We start from the raw sequence: 21,222 nt of genomic DNA, 5'->3' as shown, positions 1-21,222 counted from the left end.
CAGGCGACAGCTGCTGAAAAGGAGAATATTCTACCTATCCTGGTACCCCTGGACATACGAGCGTAATTGAGTCCAAAATTTCTGTGGCTAAGGGAGACATTGGCTAAGTGACTTTTACGGCCTTCCTTGCCACCGTTGTCAAGCGAATCCCTGCAGTGGATAAATTAGTAACCCGGTTGTTAAGCGAATTGGGCTCCCCCGTTGACTTTTCTCATTAGAAGGCCGCAAAAGGGGATCACATGACTGTCATAAATACGAGTCAGTTGCTATGTGTCTGAATTAGGATCGTTGACCATGGGGATGCTGCAAAGGTTGTAACTCTGAAAAATGATTGTAAGTCACATTTTTCAGTGCTGTTGTAACTTGGGACGGGGTCACTAAATGAACTGCTGCAAGGCCAGGACTAAGTATCTGGAAGAGGCTGAAAGCAGACCCCCTTCCCTAATTCCCAGGAGTATAAGAAGCGAGGGGAGGTTCACTGCGAGCGACTTGCAAGATTCTACTATTCTTATTGCTATATTACTATTCTTAGTAAAAGTGGCCTTCGCCTTGTGGTGGAGTTGATCCCCTGGTGTGGTCTACTTGAGGGGTAGACTTAGATTGAAATCTGAATTCAGTTGTGACTTCACTCATGGGGTGCCAGCAGGGGTGGGATTCAAACTTTTTAACAAGCGGTTCTGTGGATGTGGCTTAGTTGGTGGGCGTGGCTTGGTGGTCATGTGACTGGCTGGGCATAGCCAACTCAATATCACTCACATCGAGGCACGCATCTCCTCGCCTGGCCTCTCATGACTGTGGGGATGCTGCAACAGTTGTAAGTGTGAAAAATGGTCATAAGTCACTTTTTTCGGTGCCATTGTAACTTTGAATGGTCCCTCCACACAAGTAAAGTACCAGCAAAGGAGGGGGAAAAAACTCCAGAGACGTTCCTGAGGCAGGAAGTCTAGTCCTGCCAAGAATGGAATAAGGGTTAACGGAGAGGCAGTTTCTGTAAGCAACACCAGAATGTTTCCTTCCTGCCTTCCTTACAGGATTAGCCCAGTAATTTCCTCTAACAACCGGTTCTCTGAACTGCTTAGAATGTTAACAACCGGTTCTAGCGAATAGGTGCAAACTGGTAGAATCCCACCCCCGTGTGCCAGCTGCTGGTTGAGCTCCATAACCAGTGGTGGTATGCTACCGGTTCGGCACGGTTCAACTGAACCGGTAGTAAAAAAAATTCTCCCACGATCAGCTGAGAGGAGAAAGAAGAGAGAAGCGCCCTTCCACCTGCCCCTGTGCTTTCCCCTTCTTTCTCCTCTTAGCTGATTGGCACTGCAGGCCTTGGCTGGTGTGTGGAAAACTGCGCACACATGTTAGGTGTGTGCGCACTTGCGCGCAATCACCGAATCGGTAGTAGAACAGGTAGGATCTCACTTCTGTCCATAACTGAATCCGGATTTCAACCCGCCTTGACATAGGATAGGATAGGAATGGAATGGAATAAGGAATGGAATAGAATTCTTTATTGGCCAAGTGTGATTGGACACACAAGGAATTTGTCTTGGTGCAAATGGTCTCAGTGTACAAAAAAGAAAAGATTAATTCATCCAGAATCAAGAATCATCAGGTGCAACACTTAATGATAGGGTACAATAAGCAATCAAATCGTACTAGGAAACAGTCAATATAAATCGTAAGGATACAACTGACAAAGTTACAGTCATATAGTCACAAGTGGGAGGGGTTGGGTGATAAGGAGTGATGAGAAGATTAATAGTAAAAGTAATGCAGACTTTGTAAATAGTTGGACAGTGTTGAGGGAATTACTTGTTTAGCAGAGTGATGGCTTTCGGGGGAAAACTGTTCTTGTGTCTAGTTCTTCTGGTGTACAGGGCTCTATAGCGCCGTTTTGAGGGAAGGAGTTGAAACAGTTTATGTCAGGGATGTGAGGGGTCTGTAGATATTTTCACAGCCCTCTTTTTGACTCAGGGTGCAGTATCCAGGTCCTCCATGGAAGGCAGGTTGGTAGTAATTGTTTTTTATGCAGTCCTAATTACTCTCTGGAGTCTGTGTCCATCTTGTTGGGTTGCAGAACCAAACCAGACAGTTATAGAGGTGCAGATGACAGACTCCATCATTCCTCTGTAGAACTGGATCAGCAGCTCCTTGGGCAGTTTGAGCTTTCTCAGTTGGCACAGAAAGAAGAGAGAAATAAGAGATTGGTCATCATTTCACCCCAAACATGTCTTTTCTATCTTATTAAAGCCGGAATAAATCGGTGGATGAAACCAGGAAATGCTTGGAAAAAGAAGAATTAACCGTCAGCCAACTTCTGCATTCTCTCAGGACCGAGACGCAAAAGAGGGAAGCCCTGGAAAATAAGATGCAGGAACTGAAGGACAAGTGTCAACAGTCTGTATTCTAGTTGTATCTGACATCTTTGCTAGACAGCTTCAACCTTTGTGCTTTCCCAGTCATCATTCTCTTTCTTCCATGTGTAACTTTGTAGTATCTCCATCTTGGCATCCTTGCCCCAAACAAGGTTTGGTGTTCTCCAGCCAATCAACACCAAAAAGATGGAGATGGGGTTGAACTTCATCTCATCTACTTCCATGAGAAGAGAAGTAGGGAGGGGAACCCAGTTGTGGGAAGAAGGCAACCCAAGCAAGCATGTTAAGCTTGGAGGAAGTAGGTGGAAGTCCATCAGTGGTCAGCCATCCCATTGTGCATCTCCATAGGAAGTGCTGACAATGGTTGTTATAGCCTTTCTTGTCGAATAAGAGCCAAGCCATAGAGTTGACCCATTTTCAGTGGCTGGAAGGTCTTCAGCTTCATGGACGTGAAAGGTGAAATAACAAAGGTGGCACCTAAATCAGATACTCCAGAGTTTAAAGACTTTGTAAAAAGGTGATAAGGCCAACCAAAGTGCTCAAATCATACCAGTATGGCTCTTGAGTATCCAAAAAACCTTTAAGCATGTTCTTAGGAACTAATACGACCATAATATAAGACATTTATGTTGTGGCTTCCAGCAATTTAAGCTGCAGCTTGAGTTAAACAGCTTATCTTTCAAATATTTTTAAAAATCTATTTTATTTTATTCGAAAATACAAAACAAGAATAAATTAAATAGCGATAAAACTAAACAAAAACATTGAGAAAACTGTGAATTATATATGTATGTATGTATCTATTCTCCTCCCCTTAAATGCCAACAAATCTGTTAAGCTTGTACATCTTTTTGCACGTACATCCATGTGCACATCCTTCAAATTGTCAAAAAAAATATTAAGCTACATGTGCTTTGATAAGACGTCCTAGATCATTGATTCACTGGAATCCTTGCTTTCTACAGGCTGTTGAGTCTGAAAAAGAAAACAAATGACAAAGGCACTCAAACAGAACAAGAAGCCAACAAGAAAGAAGAGAGAAGTGAAAGTGTAAGTACTACTCATTTACCAATAGAAGGAAATATTTGTTGCTCAGGGTTGAATTGTGGGGTCTTTGGTGCTCTCTGAGCTTGATGGTTCCCCTGCAGATGTTTCAATACCCAACTAGGGAACATCATCAGTGCTAGAAGGGAAGAGGAGGAGAGGAAGAGGAGGACAATTGTGGCAATGAAGGTGACGAATGTAGGATTCCTGGTGCTGTCTGAGCTTGGTTGTTTTCTTGCAAATGTTACTTACCTTGTCAAAATCTTGTCCAGATGGGTAATAAAACTTCTTCAAAAAGGCAACCAAGCTCAGAGAGCACCAAAGTCTCCGCTACTCATTTATTCATACTCAGTAACACCAAACCCAGTAGGGATGTTATCATTTCGTTCCTCCGAAACTCAAGAAGTTACTTAAATGAACTTCCTTCCATCGCTTGTACCGACTGCACTTTCGCGTAAAATCTTACGCCTTGCACATCACAGAATGTTCCGTTATGACACGTTGCGCGATGCTGGTTGTCTTCTTCAATGAGACTCAGTAGGCGGAGAACAGAAGGCCCAGCTCAGCTACCAATGGTACCTCCCGTAAATTACCATCACCAGTTCAGATGGCCAAATTTTGTCAGTGTGGACACCAAACAAGGGAAGCAAGAGGAGGATGGCATGGATACCTTGCAGGTTGTGAATGTTGGGTGTGATTTTTTGCTTTGGCAACTCAATCAGGCAACAAATAAGAACTAGAAAAGGGGAAATTATTCATTTAATATTTTTAAAAAGCTGTAGTAAAATATAGATTTGTATAATTCTAGCTCAGTATCGGGCCATGTTAATGGCAGAGATATTTCCAACCAGCAAGTCATGCTGTGTGCAGAATTTTTTTCTGAAAAAAAAAAAATGGATAGTTGTTGAAATAGTGCGTCTTTCACAAAATTCACAAAATGCAGGAATTAGGAGAGCTGATACTCTCTCATTATCTGTTGGACCCAGAGTCCAACATGACAGGACTGCCTAGTGGCAAGGGACGGCCCCCATAATGCAGAGTTGAATTTCCTGGTTTTGCTGCCAATCGCAACGATACTAATAAAGGAGAGTATTTGTAGGTCAGGGTTGAAATCAGCCATCAACAGGCATACAGAAATAAACAACGTGTACATGCCATTGGAAAGAGACAATCCAAAAGCTAAAAGACCACAATGCCTCCTCACAAGCAATCAACACCCAGAGATTAACACCAAGGTTAACATCAGGCCATCAAGAAGTGAACAATACCCCGATCAAGGAACTGCCAAACAAAGTAAACAATGCCTGGGGAAATCAGGAAATCCAGGCAGTTCAAATGAATATAAAGATTTATTGCAAGCTTAAATTCTCTACAAGAATCTGAACTACTAACAGTCAAAGCAAATTGGCGGTAAGAGTCAGTGGAATTCAAGATGGACTGAACTTAGATCTCTTGTGGGCACGAAGAGACTTGAGACTGATGACATATTTGACCCCTCCCTCGGGCTCAATCTGGTCATCTCTTACAAGCCCAATCAAGAAACCACCAAAAATATCCCACCAACACTGACAAGTCAGGTCACTAGAATGTAAATTGAGAACAAACCCTACTCCTTTCTAGCACTGATGTTGTTACCTAGTTGGGTCCTGAAATGTCTGCAAGAAAACCATCCAGTTCAGAAAACACCAAGGATCCTACAATCCTCTTCCCCCTCCTCCTCTTCCTTTCCACACATACCTCCCTTGTAGTACTGATGGTGTAATCTAGTTAGGTCCTGAACTGTCTGTAAGAAAACCACCAACTTCAAAAAGCACCAAGGACCTCCACAGTTCTCCTCCTCCTCCTCCTCCTCCTCCTTTCCACATACACCCCTCCCTTCTAGTACTGATGGTGTAAGCTAGTTAGGTCCTGAAACATCTGCAAGAAAACCACCAAGTTCAAAAAGCACCAACAGTCCTCCTCCTCCTCTTCCTCTCCACACACGCACATACACACACCCCTCCCTTTTAGCACTGATGGTGTTACATGCACCACTTAAAAACAGTGTGCATTTTAAACTTAGTTGCAAGTAACTTCCTTCTTTGCTGTCCCCTACTTAAACAGAAAACTCTTCCTGTGAGGGACCAACAATGGTGTGTTTTGCAGAATCAGCCAGGAACACACACTGGTTTTGTAGGAGTAGACCGTGTGTTATTCTTGTAGTGTGCCTCAAGGGCACAACAAGGTGTTTTTTAATTATTATTTTTATTTATTATTTATTATTATTATTATTCTGAGTGGATGATTCCTCTAGAGTCAGACACCGGTTGGACTTCTGCGTGCGGTGAGCCCCATCGTGTTTTCAGCAAGACACAAAACCGTTTTTTTCCGGTGGTTCAATTCCCTCTTTTAGGTGGGCAGCGAAGTGGAGGTGCTGAACCTGCAGGTATCTGCCCTCTTCAGAGAACTCCAGGAGACCCACGCCAAGTTAAAAGAGGCAGACGTCGTTCAGAAAAAGCTGCAGGAAAAGTAAGCATCGCATGCTTGTCAAATCCCTTTTTTCTTTTTAAGTCAAACTCAACTCGGGGAGAGAACATGAACAATCCCAGGTAATATTTCTTGGCCACCAGAAATTACCTCAGCCTCAGAAAATGTGATTTCCATGCAGCCCATCCTCAAAAGACTGTTGGCCCTTCCTCAAAGTCATGTACAATTTTCAGGACCGCAGTTTTGAGCCCAACATTTCTCTTGCTCACTGAGACATTTGTGAAGTGAGTTTTTACAACTTTCCTGGCCGCCGTTGTTAAGTTGAACCGCTGCCATTGTTGAGTTCGTAACCCGGTTGTTAAGTGAACCTGGTTCCTCGTTGACGTTGCTTCTCAGAAGGTCTCAAAAATCACATGAACTCAGGGACACTGCAACCGTCATAAATATCCAGTCAGTTGCCAAGCGGCCAAATATTGATCACGTGACTTTGGGGATGCTGCAATGGTCGTAAGTGTGCAACATAACTCATAAGTTACTTTTTTCAGTCCCGTTGTAACTTTGAAAGTTCAATAAACGAACTGTTGTAAGTCGAGGATTATCCATATATCGCCGCATACTGCTTTACATCCCTCTCTGGGTGATTTACAGTGTGGAAGCATTATTTGCATCTTGCCTTCAACAATCCGGGGTCCCGTTTTACCGACCTCAGAAGGTCGGAAGGCCGAGTGAGTCAACCTTGAGCCGGTCAGGATCGAACTGCTTGCAGTCAGCAGAGTCAGCCTGCAATACTGCATTCTAACCACTGCGCCATAAGGAAAGATAATGAGAAAGGGAATGGGAGGGAGGGAGGCAGGAAAGGAAGGAAGGAAGGAAGGAAGGCTGAGTCAATTTTGAGCCAGTCAGGATCGAACTGCTTGCAGTCAGCAAAGTCAGCCTGCAATACTGCATTCTAACCACTGTGCCATAAGGAAAGATAATGAGAAAGGGAATGGGAGGGAGGGAGGCAGGAAAGGAAGGAGAGAGGGAAGGAAGGAAGGCTGAGTCAATTTTGAGCCAGTCAGGATCGAACTGTTTGCAGTCAGCAAAGTCAGCCTGCAATACTGCATTCTAACCACTGTGCCATAAGGAAAGATAATGAGAAAGGGAATGGGAGGGAGGGAGGCAGGAAAGGAAGGAGAGAGGGAAGGAAGGAAGGCTGAGTCAATTTTGAGCCAGTCAGGATCGAACTGTTTGCAGTCAGCAAAGTCAGCCTGCAATACTGCATTCTAACCACTGTGCCATAAGGAAGGAGAATGAGAAAGGGAATGGGAGGGAGGGAGGCAGGAAAGGAAGGAGGGAGGGAAGGAAGGAAGGAAGGCTGAGTCAATTTTGAGCCAGTCAGGATCGAACTGTTTGCAGTCAGCAAAGTCAGCCTGCAATACTGCATTCTAACCACTGTGCCATAAGGAAAGATAATGAGAAAGGGAATGGGAGGAGAGTGGGAAGGGAAGGAGGGAGGCAGGGAAGGAAGGAAGGCTGAGTCAACTTGAGCCAGTCAGGATTGAACTGCTTGCAGTCGGCAAAATCGGCCTGCAATATTGCATTCTAACCATTGTGCCATGAGGAAGGAGAATGAGAAAGGGAATAAGAGGGAGGGAGGGAGGAAGGAAGGTTGAGTCAACCTTGAGCTGGTCAGCATCGAGCTGCTGGCAATAGCAGGATTAGCCTGCAATACTGCATTCTGACCACTGCACCGCCATGGCGCTCTATCCGAAAAGATGCTTTTGGTTCCTTCAGATTTTTACCCCGTTTCTTCCTTTCCGATGTCTCCGTTCCCCAGATGTCAGATTCTGGAACGGGAACACCCCACCAGTGTTGGAGACCTGGACGAGAAACAACAATTGTTGTACACGGTTAAGAAGCTGGAGTTGCAGGTGGAGAGCATGCAGTCAGAAATCAAGCTCGAACAGGCGAAAACCAATGATGAGAAGTGAGTGTCGGCTTGGGAACAGAGAGTGAGGGACTGGATCTCCCCGTCTCAAACGTGTTTTTCCAAGAGGCAACTGGCCATTCTTTGTTTTTGTTTTTGCCTTGAAGAGGTTTCACTTCTCGTGCGAGAAGCTTCTTTGGTTCTGATTGAATGATGGAGAAAGGAAGGATTTGTATTCCTTGCAGTCCTACATCCTATAAATATAAATCTTCCACCATTCAGTCAAGAACCAAAGAAGCTTCTTGGATGAGAAGTGAAACGTCTTCAAGGAAAAACAAAAGTCCAGTTGCCTTTTGCAAAAAGCACCTTTGGGACAACCATGACCTGGATGACTGAGAACCTCCATAGACTTGTCACTTCATGTGAGAGTGACAACAAATGCCTATAGATATTCTCAGCCATCCAGGTTGTGGTTATCCCCAAAGTTGTTCTGACCTAGACCTTCCCAAGATCATGAAGCCGACTCCTTGTCCTGATAAAACCCCTTTTATTTAGGTTAAAGGGAATTCCTCTCCAGCAAAGTCCTGGCCAATGGTCTTTCAAGAGATTTCACAACGACAGACCTTTATCAGGCTTGGAGAGTTGCCAGGCTGATAGTTTCCAAACGCCATGCTGTAGCAGCAGTTACTTGGCAAGCAGTCAGGAACAGATCTTCACCCTAATGAATCAAAATAATTGTCTCCTGCAAACACCACTCCCCTTTCACTCTTTTATTCCCTATGGGAGGGGCCATTCACCATCCACCTGTGCCTTTACTCCTGAGTTGACCCTTGTTCTTTAACGGTGTCCTTCTCCTGGCAGCTCTGCGCATGCGCACACTGGGAACAGGCTCCAGCTGTTCTTCTTCCTCACTGATCTCCGACTCCAAAGGCAGCTGATAACTGTCAGATGGCCCTGGCCCCATCTCTGCCTCCGACGCAGAGCCCTTGTCAGAGCCCTCCCCAGACTCCAGGACTGGCCCATGTTCCCCCCCAAACCTCCTCACTGTCCGAGTCTTCTGCCACAACAAAAGTGCTTTTTTGCAAAAGGCAAATGGACTTTCTTGGGTTTTTTCTTTGAACTGAAGAAGCTCCCTGGGTGAAAAGCAAAAAAAAATTTCAAGGGAAAATACTAAGGAAGTCCAGTTGCCTTTTTTTTTTTTTGGGGGGAGAAGCACATTTGGGACAGTCACAACAAATGTTCTATTTCTTATTTCCTTATCTCCTGTGTATATTGCCAAGCAGCATTCCCAGATGGAAAGCTGGTTAAAGCTGCACTGCAAATCTGGCATTAAGCAGGCTGAATTTTACAATAAAAATCTCTTTTTATTGGCCTCAGGTGGCTTCTTCGTAGTTATATTCTGAAATGTAGTTCTATTCGGAAGAGCTTTATAGCTCCTGCTGCCTTAAGAAAGTTCAAAACATCCTCAAAGATCCATCTCATCCTGGGAACCCTTCTTTTTGAACTACTACCATCTGGCAGACGGTACAGGACAATAATAAAAACAAGGACAAATAGGCTGAAAAACAGCTTCTATCCCAGGGCAGTAACTCTATTGAATTCTACCGTATAGTTGTCAGGATTCCAGCAATCGCTCTAATTAAATCATGATTCTTGAGCCAAACTTCAACCAACTTCAAAGGATTTATTAGAGGTGACATACTGGCCCTGCCCTGTATGAAGCCAACTCTGGCCTACGTAATTTACAATCCCCTGTGACCCTGTTTCCCCCCTGGGTGTGTCATAAATGGCTGGGTGTCATCAGTCATGTTCTCCAATTAAACATATTCCAGGGCAAAAGCTCCGGTAGTTTAGTTAAAACCTTTTAAAGTTGAAGAGTTGGAATGTACTTCTGCTTTCAAACTGTTGCACTTGCTCTTCCAGATTTCCTTCCTCCCCCCACTTTTTTTTTACGGCAACTACTAAAACAGGCATAGGAATGTTTTATGAGTTGACAATAGTGCAATATTAATGCAATATCTGAGGTTTTCGATTCAATGTATAACATGTGAAGGATGTGTGTTTGTATTTTATTTTTGTATGTACAGTTATAATGTGCGCTGAATTTTAATTTCGTGGTGCGAAGTGCAGTGACAAGAAAGTAAACTAAAACTAAACTAAACTAAATTAAAATGAACGTACATGCGCCCTCTCCCCAGGATGGACAAACCCATCCAAAGTCTGGTGTGGTATCGGTTCTTTTGGCTCCCCTGAGATTTATTTTGGCTTTCTCTGAAGGGGGTGTGTGGGGGGGAGTGGGAGTGGGAGAGAAAGCCTCTCCCTTGGCTGCTTTAAGTTTCTGTCTCAGCTTTCTCTTCCTTGGCCTCCTCCCCAGAGCCAAATTCAACAGCCTCCAGGATGCCTACGGCAAGCTGGTGAAGGAACTGACGGAGGCTTTGCAAACTGTGGAAGAATTGAAAGGCAAAGAGGTGAGACTCGGGGAGCCGTCGCAGAAAGCGATGGAGGGGCCTCATGAGAGAACAGCGTGGGCTTCCCCTCCTGCCACCCGGGGCAGAGATTTTGAAAGTGCTGATCTGGGGCGGCTGTGAAATGGCTGCGAATGTTGAACTGAGAGCAGCAGGGTTGCGCTAAGGATGGGAAGCCATCTTGGATGGCTACTCCTTACACCTACCACTGGATTTCCTCCTCTAATCTCCTCTTTCCTTCTCCTCTCTTCCTTCTCCTCCACTTACTACCGCTACTATCTCCTCTTCCTTCTCTTCCTTCTATCTCCTCCTCCTATCTTCTTTCTCCTCCACCTTCTACTACTACTAGTACTATCTCCTCTTCCTTCTCCTCCTATCTCCTCCTTCTGTCTCTTCCTTCTCCACCCACTACTACTAACTCTTCTCCTCCTTCTATCTCCTGATTTTCTCCTCTAATCCCCTCTTCCTTCTCTTTCTCCTTCTATCTCCTTCTTCTATCTCCTCCTCCTCCTATCTTCTCTTCCTTCTCCTCCTCCATTTTCTATCTCCTCTTTTTCTTTCTGCCTCCTCCATCTTCCTCCTCCACCTTCTCCCCTCCTCCTTCTGTCTCTTCTTACTTCTCTTCCAGTTCCTCCTCCTCCCTCCTCCAATTTCTCCTCATCCTGCTCCTCTTATTTCCTCTGTTTTTTCTCCTGCTTCCTCCTCCTCCTCCTCCTCCTGTGTCCTCCTCCTCTTCCTCCTCCTCCTCCGTCTTCTATCTTCTCCTTTGCCTCCTCCAATTCCTTCCCCTCCTCTTCCTTCCATATGGGAAGTTTTTCAACTTCCCAGCCTACACTACATTTCCTGGTAGCCTCCCATCGAAGCAGGAACCGGGGCCAGCCCTGCTTAGCCATTCCCCCCCCCCCAAGATCGGCTTGGTGCCTGGGTGGCTGAAATTCAACAGGTGATACCCCTGATTCATCCAACTTCAGGTACAAAGGCCAGACCAGGCGACGTTAGACGAATTAGTTCACAAACTGGATCTTGCCGAAAAGGCGCTGGCAGACAAGCAGTTGCAGATCGACAAAATGAAGCAGACCCTGATGAAGCAAGAAGAAGAGCTGGAGACGGTGGCCATCCTGCGAGCTCAGGTAGGGCCGAACGGGGTGTAGCTTCCCGGGCGGGTCTCGTCTGCTTGATTCCCTGGTGGTCTCCCATCCTGATGGTGACTGGCCCTGCTTAGTGGCGAAGTCCAGCCAGGTCCTGCCACACCTGAAAAGGAAGGGGAGATGTTCCTCGCTTGATCTCAACTCCCGATGACTTTGGAGGCGTCCACCCAGGTGTTTTGGAGCGTGGAAGTGGTTTGAAACACCTCATTCTGGGGTGTTTTTTCAATTTCCAAGTTTTCCTGGTGGTCTCCTTTTCAATTCTCACCAGGCCCTCGACCCCTTTAGCTTCCCAGTCCAAACCAAGTCAGACAGATGCTGCCAGCCTAGTTGGATAACAATGGCCCTTTGACTTACATACCACTTCACAGTGCTTTTATAGCTCTCCCTAAGCAGTTTATAGGGCCAGCCTCTTGCGCCCAACCATCTGGGTCCTCATTTGACCCACCTCGAAAGGTCAGAAGGCTGAGTCGACTGTGAGCCAGTCAGGATTGAACTGCTGGCAGCGGGCAGAGTTACCTTGCAGTACTGCATTCTAACCACTGCCCCACCAGGAAGGGATTGAGAAAGGGAATAAGAGAGGAGAAGGAAAGGAAAAAGGAAAGGAAAGGAAAGGAAAGGAAAGGAAAGGAAAGGAAAGGAAAGGAAAGGAAAGGAAAGGAAAGGAAAGGAAAGGAAAGGAAAGGAAAGGAGGAAAGGAGGAAAGGAGAAGGAGAAGGAGAAGGAAAGGAAAACAGGGAGAGGGATGGAGGAAGGAAGGAAGGAGATTGAGAAAGGGAAGAAGAGAGGAAGGAAGGAAGGAAAGGAAAGAAGGAGATTGAGAAAGGGAAGAAGAAGGAAGGAAGGAGATTGAGAAAGGGAAGAAGAAATGAAGGAAGGAGATTGAGAAAGGGAATAAGAGAGGAAAGAAGAAGAAAATGGAGAAGGAGGGATAGCAATAGACTTATATACCACTTCACAGTACTTTCCAGCCCTGTTTAAGCAGTTTACAGAGTCAGCCTTTTGCTCTCAATCTGGGTCCTCATTTTGGCGACCTCAGAAGGAGGGAAGGCTGAGTCAACCTCGAACTGCTGATAGCAAGCAGAGTTCCTTGCAATACTATATTCTAACTGCTGCCCACCAGAAGGAGATTGAGAAAGGGAATAAGAAGGAAGGAAGGAAGGAGATTGAGAAAGGGAATAAGAGAGGAAAGAAGGGAGGAAGGAAGAAGAAAATGGAGAAGGAGAGATAGCAATAGCACTTAGACTTATACACCGCTTCACAGTGCTTTGCAGCCCTCTCAACAGTTTAGAGTCAGCCTTTTGCCCCCAACCATCTGGGTCCTCATTTTGGCGACCTCGGAGGGACGGAAGGCTGAGTCAACCATGAGTCCGTCAGGATCGAACTACTGGCAGTGGGCAGAGTTAGCCTGCAATGCTGCATCCTAACCACTGCATCACCACGGCTCTTAAGATGAGCAAGGGGTGAAGATTAGACTTCAGGATGAAAATATTAGGAATGCTTGAAGTGAGACCATCGTTTTCCTGAGCAGATGGAGGTCTACTGTTCCGATTTCCACGCGGAAAGAGCGGCGAGGGAAAAGATCCACGAGGAAAAAGAACAACTAGCCACACAGTTGGCATACTTCCTGGCTGAAAATCAAGAACGTGGAGATCTTGGCAGGTGAGGAACCAGCGAGGGACTCTCTTTCCCTATGCAAAGAAAGACTCCCAAGAACCTTTCCCCATCAAGGTTCTTGTCACCTTGTTCAGTTAATTGGACTGCTGTAACGCACTCCACATGGGCCTGCCCTTGAAGAGAGTTTGCAAGCTTCAGTAGGGTCCAGAAGGCAGAGACATGAGCAGTATTGGGTCCACCACATGATATCCTTGTCAATGCCGCTGCTTTGTATGGTATGTTTTCTCCCAGTTGGCTTCTGGGTTCAATTCAGAGTGTTGGTGGCCATCTATAAAGTTCTTCCTGGAAGAGGGTTGGGTTACTCCCTTTTACTGCTTATCTCCCAAGTCTTTCTGACCATTTGCCGTGGCTCTCTGGTGGCTGATGGAGCTGGCAGCAGAGACAGACAGTAGTGAGGAGGCTGGGGGGAGGAACCTGGGCCGGTCTTGGAGGTTGAGGAAGGCTCAGACGAGGGCTCTGCATCGGAGGCAGGGATGGGGCCAGGGCAGGCTGGCAGTCAGCAGCTGCCTTCGCGTTCAGACAGCAGTGAGGCGGGGGAGCTTCTGGAGCCGGTTCCCAGCCTGGGCATGTGTAGAGCTAGTAGAAGACAAGAACAATTGGGAAAGCAGGGTCGGCTCAGGAGTAAGGCTCAACCTCGGAGATGATTGGCCCCTCCCATAGGACATAAAAGAGGAGCGAGCGGGATGTGAGCTTTTGCAGGAAGCAATTAATTCGTCTGGTCGGTTCAAGCTTTGAAAAGTTCTGTTTGACTCTGTGCCAAGTTTGGCCTTGCTCTGAGTCTGGCAATTCGTTCTCTGGCTGCATTCCAAGTGTGATAAGGTGGGTGTTTATCAACATCCCCTTGAAAGACTGTTGGTGAAGGCTTGCAGGCTGAATGAACGTAATTCACAGCCGTTTTGCCAGGACTAAGATTGTGTTTTATGCTCTCTAAGGAAGCCTAGGTCAGAACACCATTCTTAGAAGAGCAGGTATGTTCCAGATCCCTTCTGTGAAAAACGGTGCCATCTAACAGGATCCAAGAACATGTTCTCTGTCACAGAAGGCCCCTTCTCCTGAGGTCCAGAGGACCTTCCATCCAAGCCTTCAAATGGGGCTTGCTCTCCAGACTTGGAAGCTTCAAGACTTGTGGACTTCCTCTCATGGCTGGCCTGAGGAATTCTGGGAATTGAAGTCCACACGTCTTAAAAGTGACCAATTTTGGAGCCCCCCCGCCTTAACAGTGGCCCCAAATGTGGGCCACAATAGTCAGTGAAGTTGGTTTGTATTGATTTGGTTGATAGATTATAGGTGTCAACTCATAAAATATTTTATGTGGTCTTTTTAGAGTTGCTAACAGAAAGGGAGGGGGGAGCAGTGCAGCAGCTTGCAAACTGAAACTGCGTTCCATAAATGTTTTCAAAGATAGTAAATAAGTGACCGAAGTTTCTGCTTCTCAAAATTCTAACTGGAGAGCATGATTGATGACTCTGGGCTATGGAGGTGTCCCGTTGGAGAATATGAATTATGATACACCCAGGGGATGGGGGGAAAACCAGGGTCAAGGGTGACAAGGAATGATGGATCTTAGAGTTAGCTCCACCCAGGCGGTGCCGGACATGTTATAACTCCCAATAAATCCTTTTGAAGTTTCAGAAGTTTGGCTTGAGACTCATGATTTAAATAGGAATAACTGCCGAAATCCTGACAATAGAGAGGTTTTGAGTCAGATTTTAGCAGCATGACATTGTATTATTGCCTGCAACGGTTCTTATCGGATCGGTTGAGTTCTTGTTCTAAAATTGTCATCAGTCCATCCATCGTCGTGCCCTCAGATCAGCAGCCAAGGAAGTCTTTTTAATAATTTTTTTTAAAAAATGAATTCCTCTCGTGGAAATGGAGAATTGGCCCTTAACATGCACTCTTCTTGCCCCTCAGGTGCTCCTTGGCAGAAATGCAAACCCGGCATGGAACCAGGCTGCCATCCATGCAGGAAGGTAGGATGAAATTGGGATGACTACTAGAAAGGGAGAGTTTGTTTAGGCCGCAAATCCAGGCTGGGTTGAGGAGAACCTTCTGTTTTGAGAGCAGAAGCAATTGAAGAGAACATTTGTGGCTCAGGGTTGAGTGCTGAGGATTTCTGGGTGCCCTCTGAGCTTGGTGGTCTTCGTGCAGACGTTTCGTGACCCAACTAGGTAACATCATCAGTGCTGGAAGGGAGGAGGGGAAGAAGAAGAAGAAGGGGAAGAAGGAGAAGAGGAGGGAAGAGGAGAAGGAGAAGAAGAGGAAGAGGAGGAGAAAGGAAAAGAGAAGGAGGAAGAGGGTCCTTGGTGCTCTCTGAGCTGAGCTGGATGGTTTTTCCTCTAGCAGACATGTTTATTCAGGACCCAACTTTGTTCACAGTGTCGTAATAGTGCACCGATCAACTGCATCATCAGTGCTAGAAGGGAGGAGGGTTTGCAGAAAGGGAGGAGGAGGAAAAGGAGGAGGAGGAGAGGGAAGGAAGGAAAGAAGAAGAAGAGGAAGAAAAGGAAGAGGAGAGGAGAAAGAGGAGAAGGAGAAGAAGAGGAAGAGAAGTAGAAAGGAAAAGAGGAGACGGAGGAAGAGGAGTGTTGGGTCCTTGGTGCTCTCTGAGCTGGATGGTTTTCAGCTCTCTGAGCTGGATGGTTTTCAAGACCCAACTAGGCAACATCATCAACTGTGCTAGAAGGGTTGTGGGCTTTGTGGAGAGGAGGATGAGGAAGAGTATGGGGTCCTTGGTGTTCTCTGAGCTTGGTGTTGTATCACTCTGAAAGGGAATGATAGAACCGGGGGAGGGGAATAAAGGAAAATTGAATTGAATTGTATACAGCTAGTCCTCGACATGCAATCGTTCATTTAGTGACTGTTCAAAATTAACGTCATGGAAAAAAGTGACCCGGGACTATTTTTCACACTCGTGCCCGTTGAAGCATCCCCCTCAGTCAACATGATTTACATTCAGATGCTGGACAACTGATGCACCTTTATGACGGTGGCTGTGTCTCCGGGATCACGTTGTCCTCTTTTTTTGCGACTTTCAGACATGCCAAGTCAATGGAGAAGCCAGATTCCCTTAGCAACTGGGTGGCTTAATTTTAACCACTGCACTGATTCACTTAACTAAGGTGTCAAGAGAGGTTGTAAAATGGGGCTGAGGGGGGAGATTCACTTTTAAAATGTCTCCCTTAACAACAGAGATTTGGGGCTTAATTGCGGTTGTAAGTCGAGGACTACCTGTATGTAAAATTCATCTATTATTCAAGTATAATTCATATGTGTGTGTGGATAGATAGATAGATAGATGATAGATAGATAGATAGATAGATAGATAGATAGATAGATAGGTATGTATGTATGTATGTATGTATGTATGTAGTGTCAACTCGTAAAATATTCCTAGGCCTGTTTTAGTAGTTGCCATAAAAAAGGGGAGAGGAGAAGGAAGGAAACCTGGAAGAGCAGGGCAGCAGTTTGAAAGCGAAAGTACATTCCAACTCTTTATCTTTAAAAGATTGTAACTAAAATACCAGAACTTTTGCCCGAGAATATATTTAATTGGAGAACGTGAATGACAATACCCAGCCCGTAATTGGAGAATGTGATTGATGACACCCAGCCTGTGAAGGTGCTCAATTGGAGAATCTTATTTATGACACAGCCAGGGGGGAAACAGGGTCACAGGTAAATGACGTAGGCCAGAGTTGGCTACATGCACGGCAATGCCAGTATGTCGCCTCTAATGAATCCTTGGAAGTTTTTTGAAGTTTGGCTCGAGGATCATGATTTAATTAGGGCAATTGCCGGAATCCTGACAATATGTATGAATGTATGCATGCATGCATGCATATATATGTGTGTGTGTGTGTGTATGTGTGTGTGTATTTATATTTATTTATTTTTTCAAACAAAAATTCTGTACCCGCAGGAGCAGAAGAGCAAAATCAGCCACAGCCGCCAAGGGATATTCCTATACATTCTTGTCCAAAATGTAGTATAATTCTTCCGGATATAGATACGCTTCAAATTCATGTTATGGACTGTATCATCTAAACCATGTTCTCAGATACACTCGGAAAACCTGCACTTTGCAAAATATATGTGTGTGTGTGTCCGTCCGTCCGTCCGTCCCCATATGCACCTTGGTTTAGAAAGCGTTGCAGACCTTAATGGCTTTTTCCGAAGGGATTCCCTAGGGAGGTTTAGGGTTTAGTTAGGCATTCAAAATTGACCTTACAAAAACGACAATGTCCATCCATGCAATTTCGTTTCCAGCTGGCTGAAGCTAAATACATTGACTGCATCATCGCTTAGGAACCAACACATTTTGAAGACGACAGTGTTGGAGTTATTTAACACAGCTTGTTCAATAGGCGTATTGCAGACTGGAAATCTTTACAGGCAGTTTCAAAGCTGCGTATTTATATTTAATCGTGTATTTTAAAAAGGGTGCAAAAGATTTTGAGGTTGAACCCCTTTCTGTAGCTGTTTTGACCGGAATGGTTCATTTTATAGTTGGACCGCATCCACTAAACCTTCCAATTATTCTAGCGAAATGAGGACTTTGGAGGATTTAAATTTTTCATCGTCCAATTTTTTTGGCACTCCGTGGGATACTGTGGTTGAAAGACAGTGTGGTACCTTGAATCACAAGAAGAAATAGACAATGAAATATGTTGAACAACAGGTAAAATAAAAGTGTGTTGATTGCCAGTTGAGAAAATATTCACACTTGGATGTAGGTGATTCTACTCTACAATAGTTTGAAAGCTGTTGCTGATATTCGTGGCGTATCTGTAAATGATGAAAGACAGCGAGAGCAATAATAAGAATGCTGATTTTTACTTGTTCTTTTGATTCATTCGATTCCTATTTAAATTGTGATTATTTCAACATGGATCAAACAGATCACGAATTACTTAACTGATTAAACAGTGCAGGAGTCGCTAGTGGTGCAATTAAATCACATATTTTAGATGTTTATTTTAAAGCTTGATTTTGTACCTTGTGTAAGCCACAAGTACCTTACTAATATAAAGTTTACAACAAAGCTAGGAAACCATTGAAGGAGAATATATGTGTGGGTCACACTCGCTCACCTTAGTTTTTACAGTGAGTGAGTGGCCTTGTTTAAGCTAAATGGAGATTAAATTAATTAACCGCCCAATAAATATTTTGTTGGCCCTTATGTTTGCAATTTCTCTTTAAAGAATAATCTGGATGTTATATTTGAAAAAAAAAAAGACTTAATGGCACAAGTGATAAATGTATTGTATGAATGAAGGAAATAATAATAATAAAGCCATGTTCTGAAATATTTTGTTTGAAAGTTTATTGAAGATCCTAGAGGACCTGGATAGCTTTTTAAAACAGTGTTTTTAAGAGTTTTCTTTGGGTGCAACTGGACAAGATCTTTTAAAACATTTCAGACATTTCTTAATCCGATCTGTTTATCTTAGTTTATTCGTCATACGGGCCCAATAACCATACCAGGTAGGTGGAAAGGATTAAAAATTTTATTTGCATATAAAAGCTTGTCCAGAAAGCAGCTTACAAAATGGGCAAAATTTTTATTTTTTATTTGGCTTGGAGAAAAACACTTTTTTAACATAATTTCAAACCACGTACATCACTATGAACCCCCATAAAAATAGACATCATGGCAAACCAATCATAAAAGACAAAATTGTGCCTACAATTATTCCTTAATCATAGTAACATAATTACTATGATTCAACTAAACTTGAACCTAAACGAAAGTGTTTATTTTTATCCTTGATCGTTCGTAAACAACTTGGTACTAGGGAAAAATTCATCCTTATTAATGAGCAAGGATTCCTAAAGTTAAATGGTTTGATTTTTACCTATACTTGTCCTGTCTACTTAGCAAGCAGTCAAGACCTTCCTAAAGATTGCAAAACCCCATTGCTATTGCTATGTGCTGCACATATTTAAACGGTTTACAATATTGGGATAATAGAAACATGGATTAAAATGGGCTGCCTCATCAGATTCAAACTCGTACAGCAAAAAAGCTATCAACAAGGAAAAATAATAGGAAGCCCCACACACACTGCCAAGGAAATTTGCAGCCACATCACAAGGAAAGAGTGACTTCCAACTACTTTCCCTCCAGAAGTGCAAAGCAGCAAAACTTTTTTCTGCAACAACAACCCTGTGAGGCAGGTTGGGCTGAAAAAAGGGAACTGCTCCAAATGTGTCCAGTGAGCCTCCATATTTAGATCCTGATCTGTTCAGGACCTTCATTGCTACATTATCGTGGTTTGAGGGGTCCTTGGTGCTCTCTGAACATGCTTGTTTTCTTGCAGACGTTTCATGACCCAACTAGGGAATAACATCAGTGGTAGTAAGGAGTGTAAACAGCACTGATGATGTTCCCTAGTTGAGTCATGAAACATTTGCAAGAAAACCACCAAGTTCAGAGAGCACCAAGAACCCCTTCATTTCAACTCTGAGCTACAAATATTCTCCTTTATTGATATCTTGGTTTGGCTCTAAATTGCAAATAAATTTATTAGATTTGTTTGCTGCCCATCTCTCTTTGAGATGATTTTCGGCAGCTTACAAACATTCAAATAAAACCTTAAAATACTAAAAACCAACATATAGCTTTGATGTCTTTTATCCTGGAGATGTGCAGAATTGCTTTTTCAGCAACAACCTGTCTCTATACAGCATAGGCTTAACTTCCTCTTATTACAATTTTCCTAAATTTTAAGAATCATGGCTTTTGTACAAAAGTACATGTGCATACACCAATACTGTGAATGCATTTTAAGTCTTTATTGAAGAAGGATGGATCGGCTACATTCACACAGCATGCTTAACCCGGATTTTGCATTAACCCAGTTTAACCCTTGGGTGAAGTGTAAATCCAGTGAGCTTGTACAATGCATTAAGCTACTGGGGGGAGGAAGAAGTCAAGTGAAGGGAAACAAAATACGTGTGGATGCAAGTTCCAAGTCTTCACGTGTCTGAACTAAGCCTCTGCCCTGCTAGTTGCCCTTGGGTAATAAACCCCCGCTTTAAAAATTTCTACATTCCCGCTTCTAGCAACTGCGCATGCGGATCAGAGGAGCGCCTCTTAATTTTCTTATCTCTGGCTCGCTGAGCGCGCCAATCCGTCATTGGCGCATGCGTAGTCATGAACGCCGGACTCGCTCTTCCAATGGAGTATCTCCATAGAGATACTAACAAAGAAAATCCCTGGTTTAAAACCCGGAACTTCATGCAGACGCGTCGGGGGCAGGTCGGAATTAAAACTTTTGGCGGGTTTTCATCTTGGGGCGGAAGGGAAAAAGTTGCAATCCAGGTAAGAAAGTCGCAGCTTTGCCAAAACAGCGAGAAAAGGGGAATTGCAGCCAATGCATCGGGGAAAGGGAGGTTTGGAGGGGTCCCCGGTGCAAAAGAGGAATGAAAAGCAAGGATTTTGCATTCATCCGGGCAAATTCCAAGCAGCTGATCCGGAAAAGTGGAATTGCAATTGCAAAAGCGTGCTTTTTTTGCAACTTCCCTTAAATGGGGGGAGGGGGGAGTGCAATTGCCTTTGCCCTTAAACAAACTTGGGGAAAAAGTTTTAAAAATAATAATAATTTGAGTTTCAATCCCAGGCATGGGAGTTGTGCAACCCCAGAAACTACCCTTAGACTGTTTTATTTATTTATTATTTTATTTATTTATTTGATTTGCCAATTGTTTACAAGATAATAAGTATAAATGTATACATAGTTGTGAATACATGAAATGGGTACATATAAGAAAAATAAAAGAATAAGAGAAACAATAGGACAGGGACGGTAGGCACGTTGGTGCGCTTATGCACGCCCCTACAGGCCTCTTAGGAAAGGGGTGAGGTCAATAGTAGACAGTCTAAGGTTAAAGTTTTTGGGGTTTGGGGAAGAAACTACAGAGTCGGGTAGAGTATTCCAGACATTGACCACTCTATTGCTGAAGTCGTATTTCCTGCAATCAAGTTTGGTGCGGTTTACTTTGAGTTTGTATCTATTGTGTGCTCTTGTGTTGTTATGGTTGAAGCTGAAGTATTCATTGACAGGTAGGACATTGCAATGTATGATTTTATATACCATGCTTAAGTCAGACCGAAGACGGCGTAATTCAAGGTTTTCTAG

The 21,222-nt window shown here is 44.2% G+C and overlaps 2 protein-coding genes across 15 annotated transcripts in view; both read left to right on the top strand.

Moving 5' to 3' along the window:
• OPTN (optineurin) overlaps nt 1-18,389 on the top strand; it is a 30,215-nt gene extending 11,826 nt beyond the window's left edge. For all 13 annotated transcript variants that reach the window (XM_087969250.1, XM_087969256.1, XM_087969252.1 and 10 more), the window contains 9 exons: nt 2,248-2,394; nt 3,338-3,422; nt 5,809-5,924; nt 7,702-7,851; nt 10,166-10,259; nt 11,228-11,386; nt 12,933-13,063; nt 14,993-15,051; nt 17,001-18,389. In XM_087969250.1, coding sequence (XP_087825376.1) covers nt 2,248-2,394; nt 3,338-3,422; nt 5,809-5,924; nt 7,702-7,851; nt 10,166-10,259; nt 11,228-11,386; nt 12,933-13,063; nt 14,993-15,051; nt 17,001-17,125 — 1,066 coding nt within the window. In that variant the 3' untranslated portion in view covers nt 17,126-18,389. The remainder of the gene's footprint in view (nt 1-2,247; nt 2,395-3,337; nt 3,423-5,808; nt 5,925-7,701; nt 7,852-10,165; nt 10,260-11,227; nt 11,387-12,932; nt 13,064-14,992; nt 15,052-17,000) is intronic.
• A 1,933-nt stretch (nt 18,390-20,322) lies between these two features.
• Nucleotides 20,323-21,222, top strand: part of MCM10 (minichromosome maintenance 10 replication initiation factor) — a 37,581-nt gene continuing 36,681 nt past the window's right edge. For both annotated transcript variants that reach the window (XM_087969221.1, XM_087969220.1), the window contains exon 1: nt 20,323-20,405. The gene's annotated coding sequence lies outside the window, so the exon portion shown is untranslated. The remainder of the gene's footprint in view (nt 20,406-21,222) is intronic.

This window comes from Notechis scutatus, chromosome 6 (assembly GCF_049901735.1).
Source record: "Notechis scutatus isolate UNSWTSFEM ecotype Mainland chromosome 6, rNotScu1.2, whole genome shotgun sequence".
Classification (NCBI taxonomy): Eukaryota; Metazoa; Chordata; class Lepidosauria; order Squamata; family Elapidae; genus Notechis; species Notechis scutatus.
Note: the sequence above shows the minus strand (reverse complement) of the source record. Positions and strands in the feature narration are given on the sequence as shown.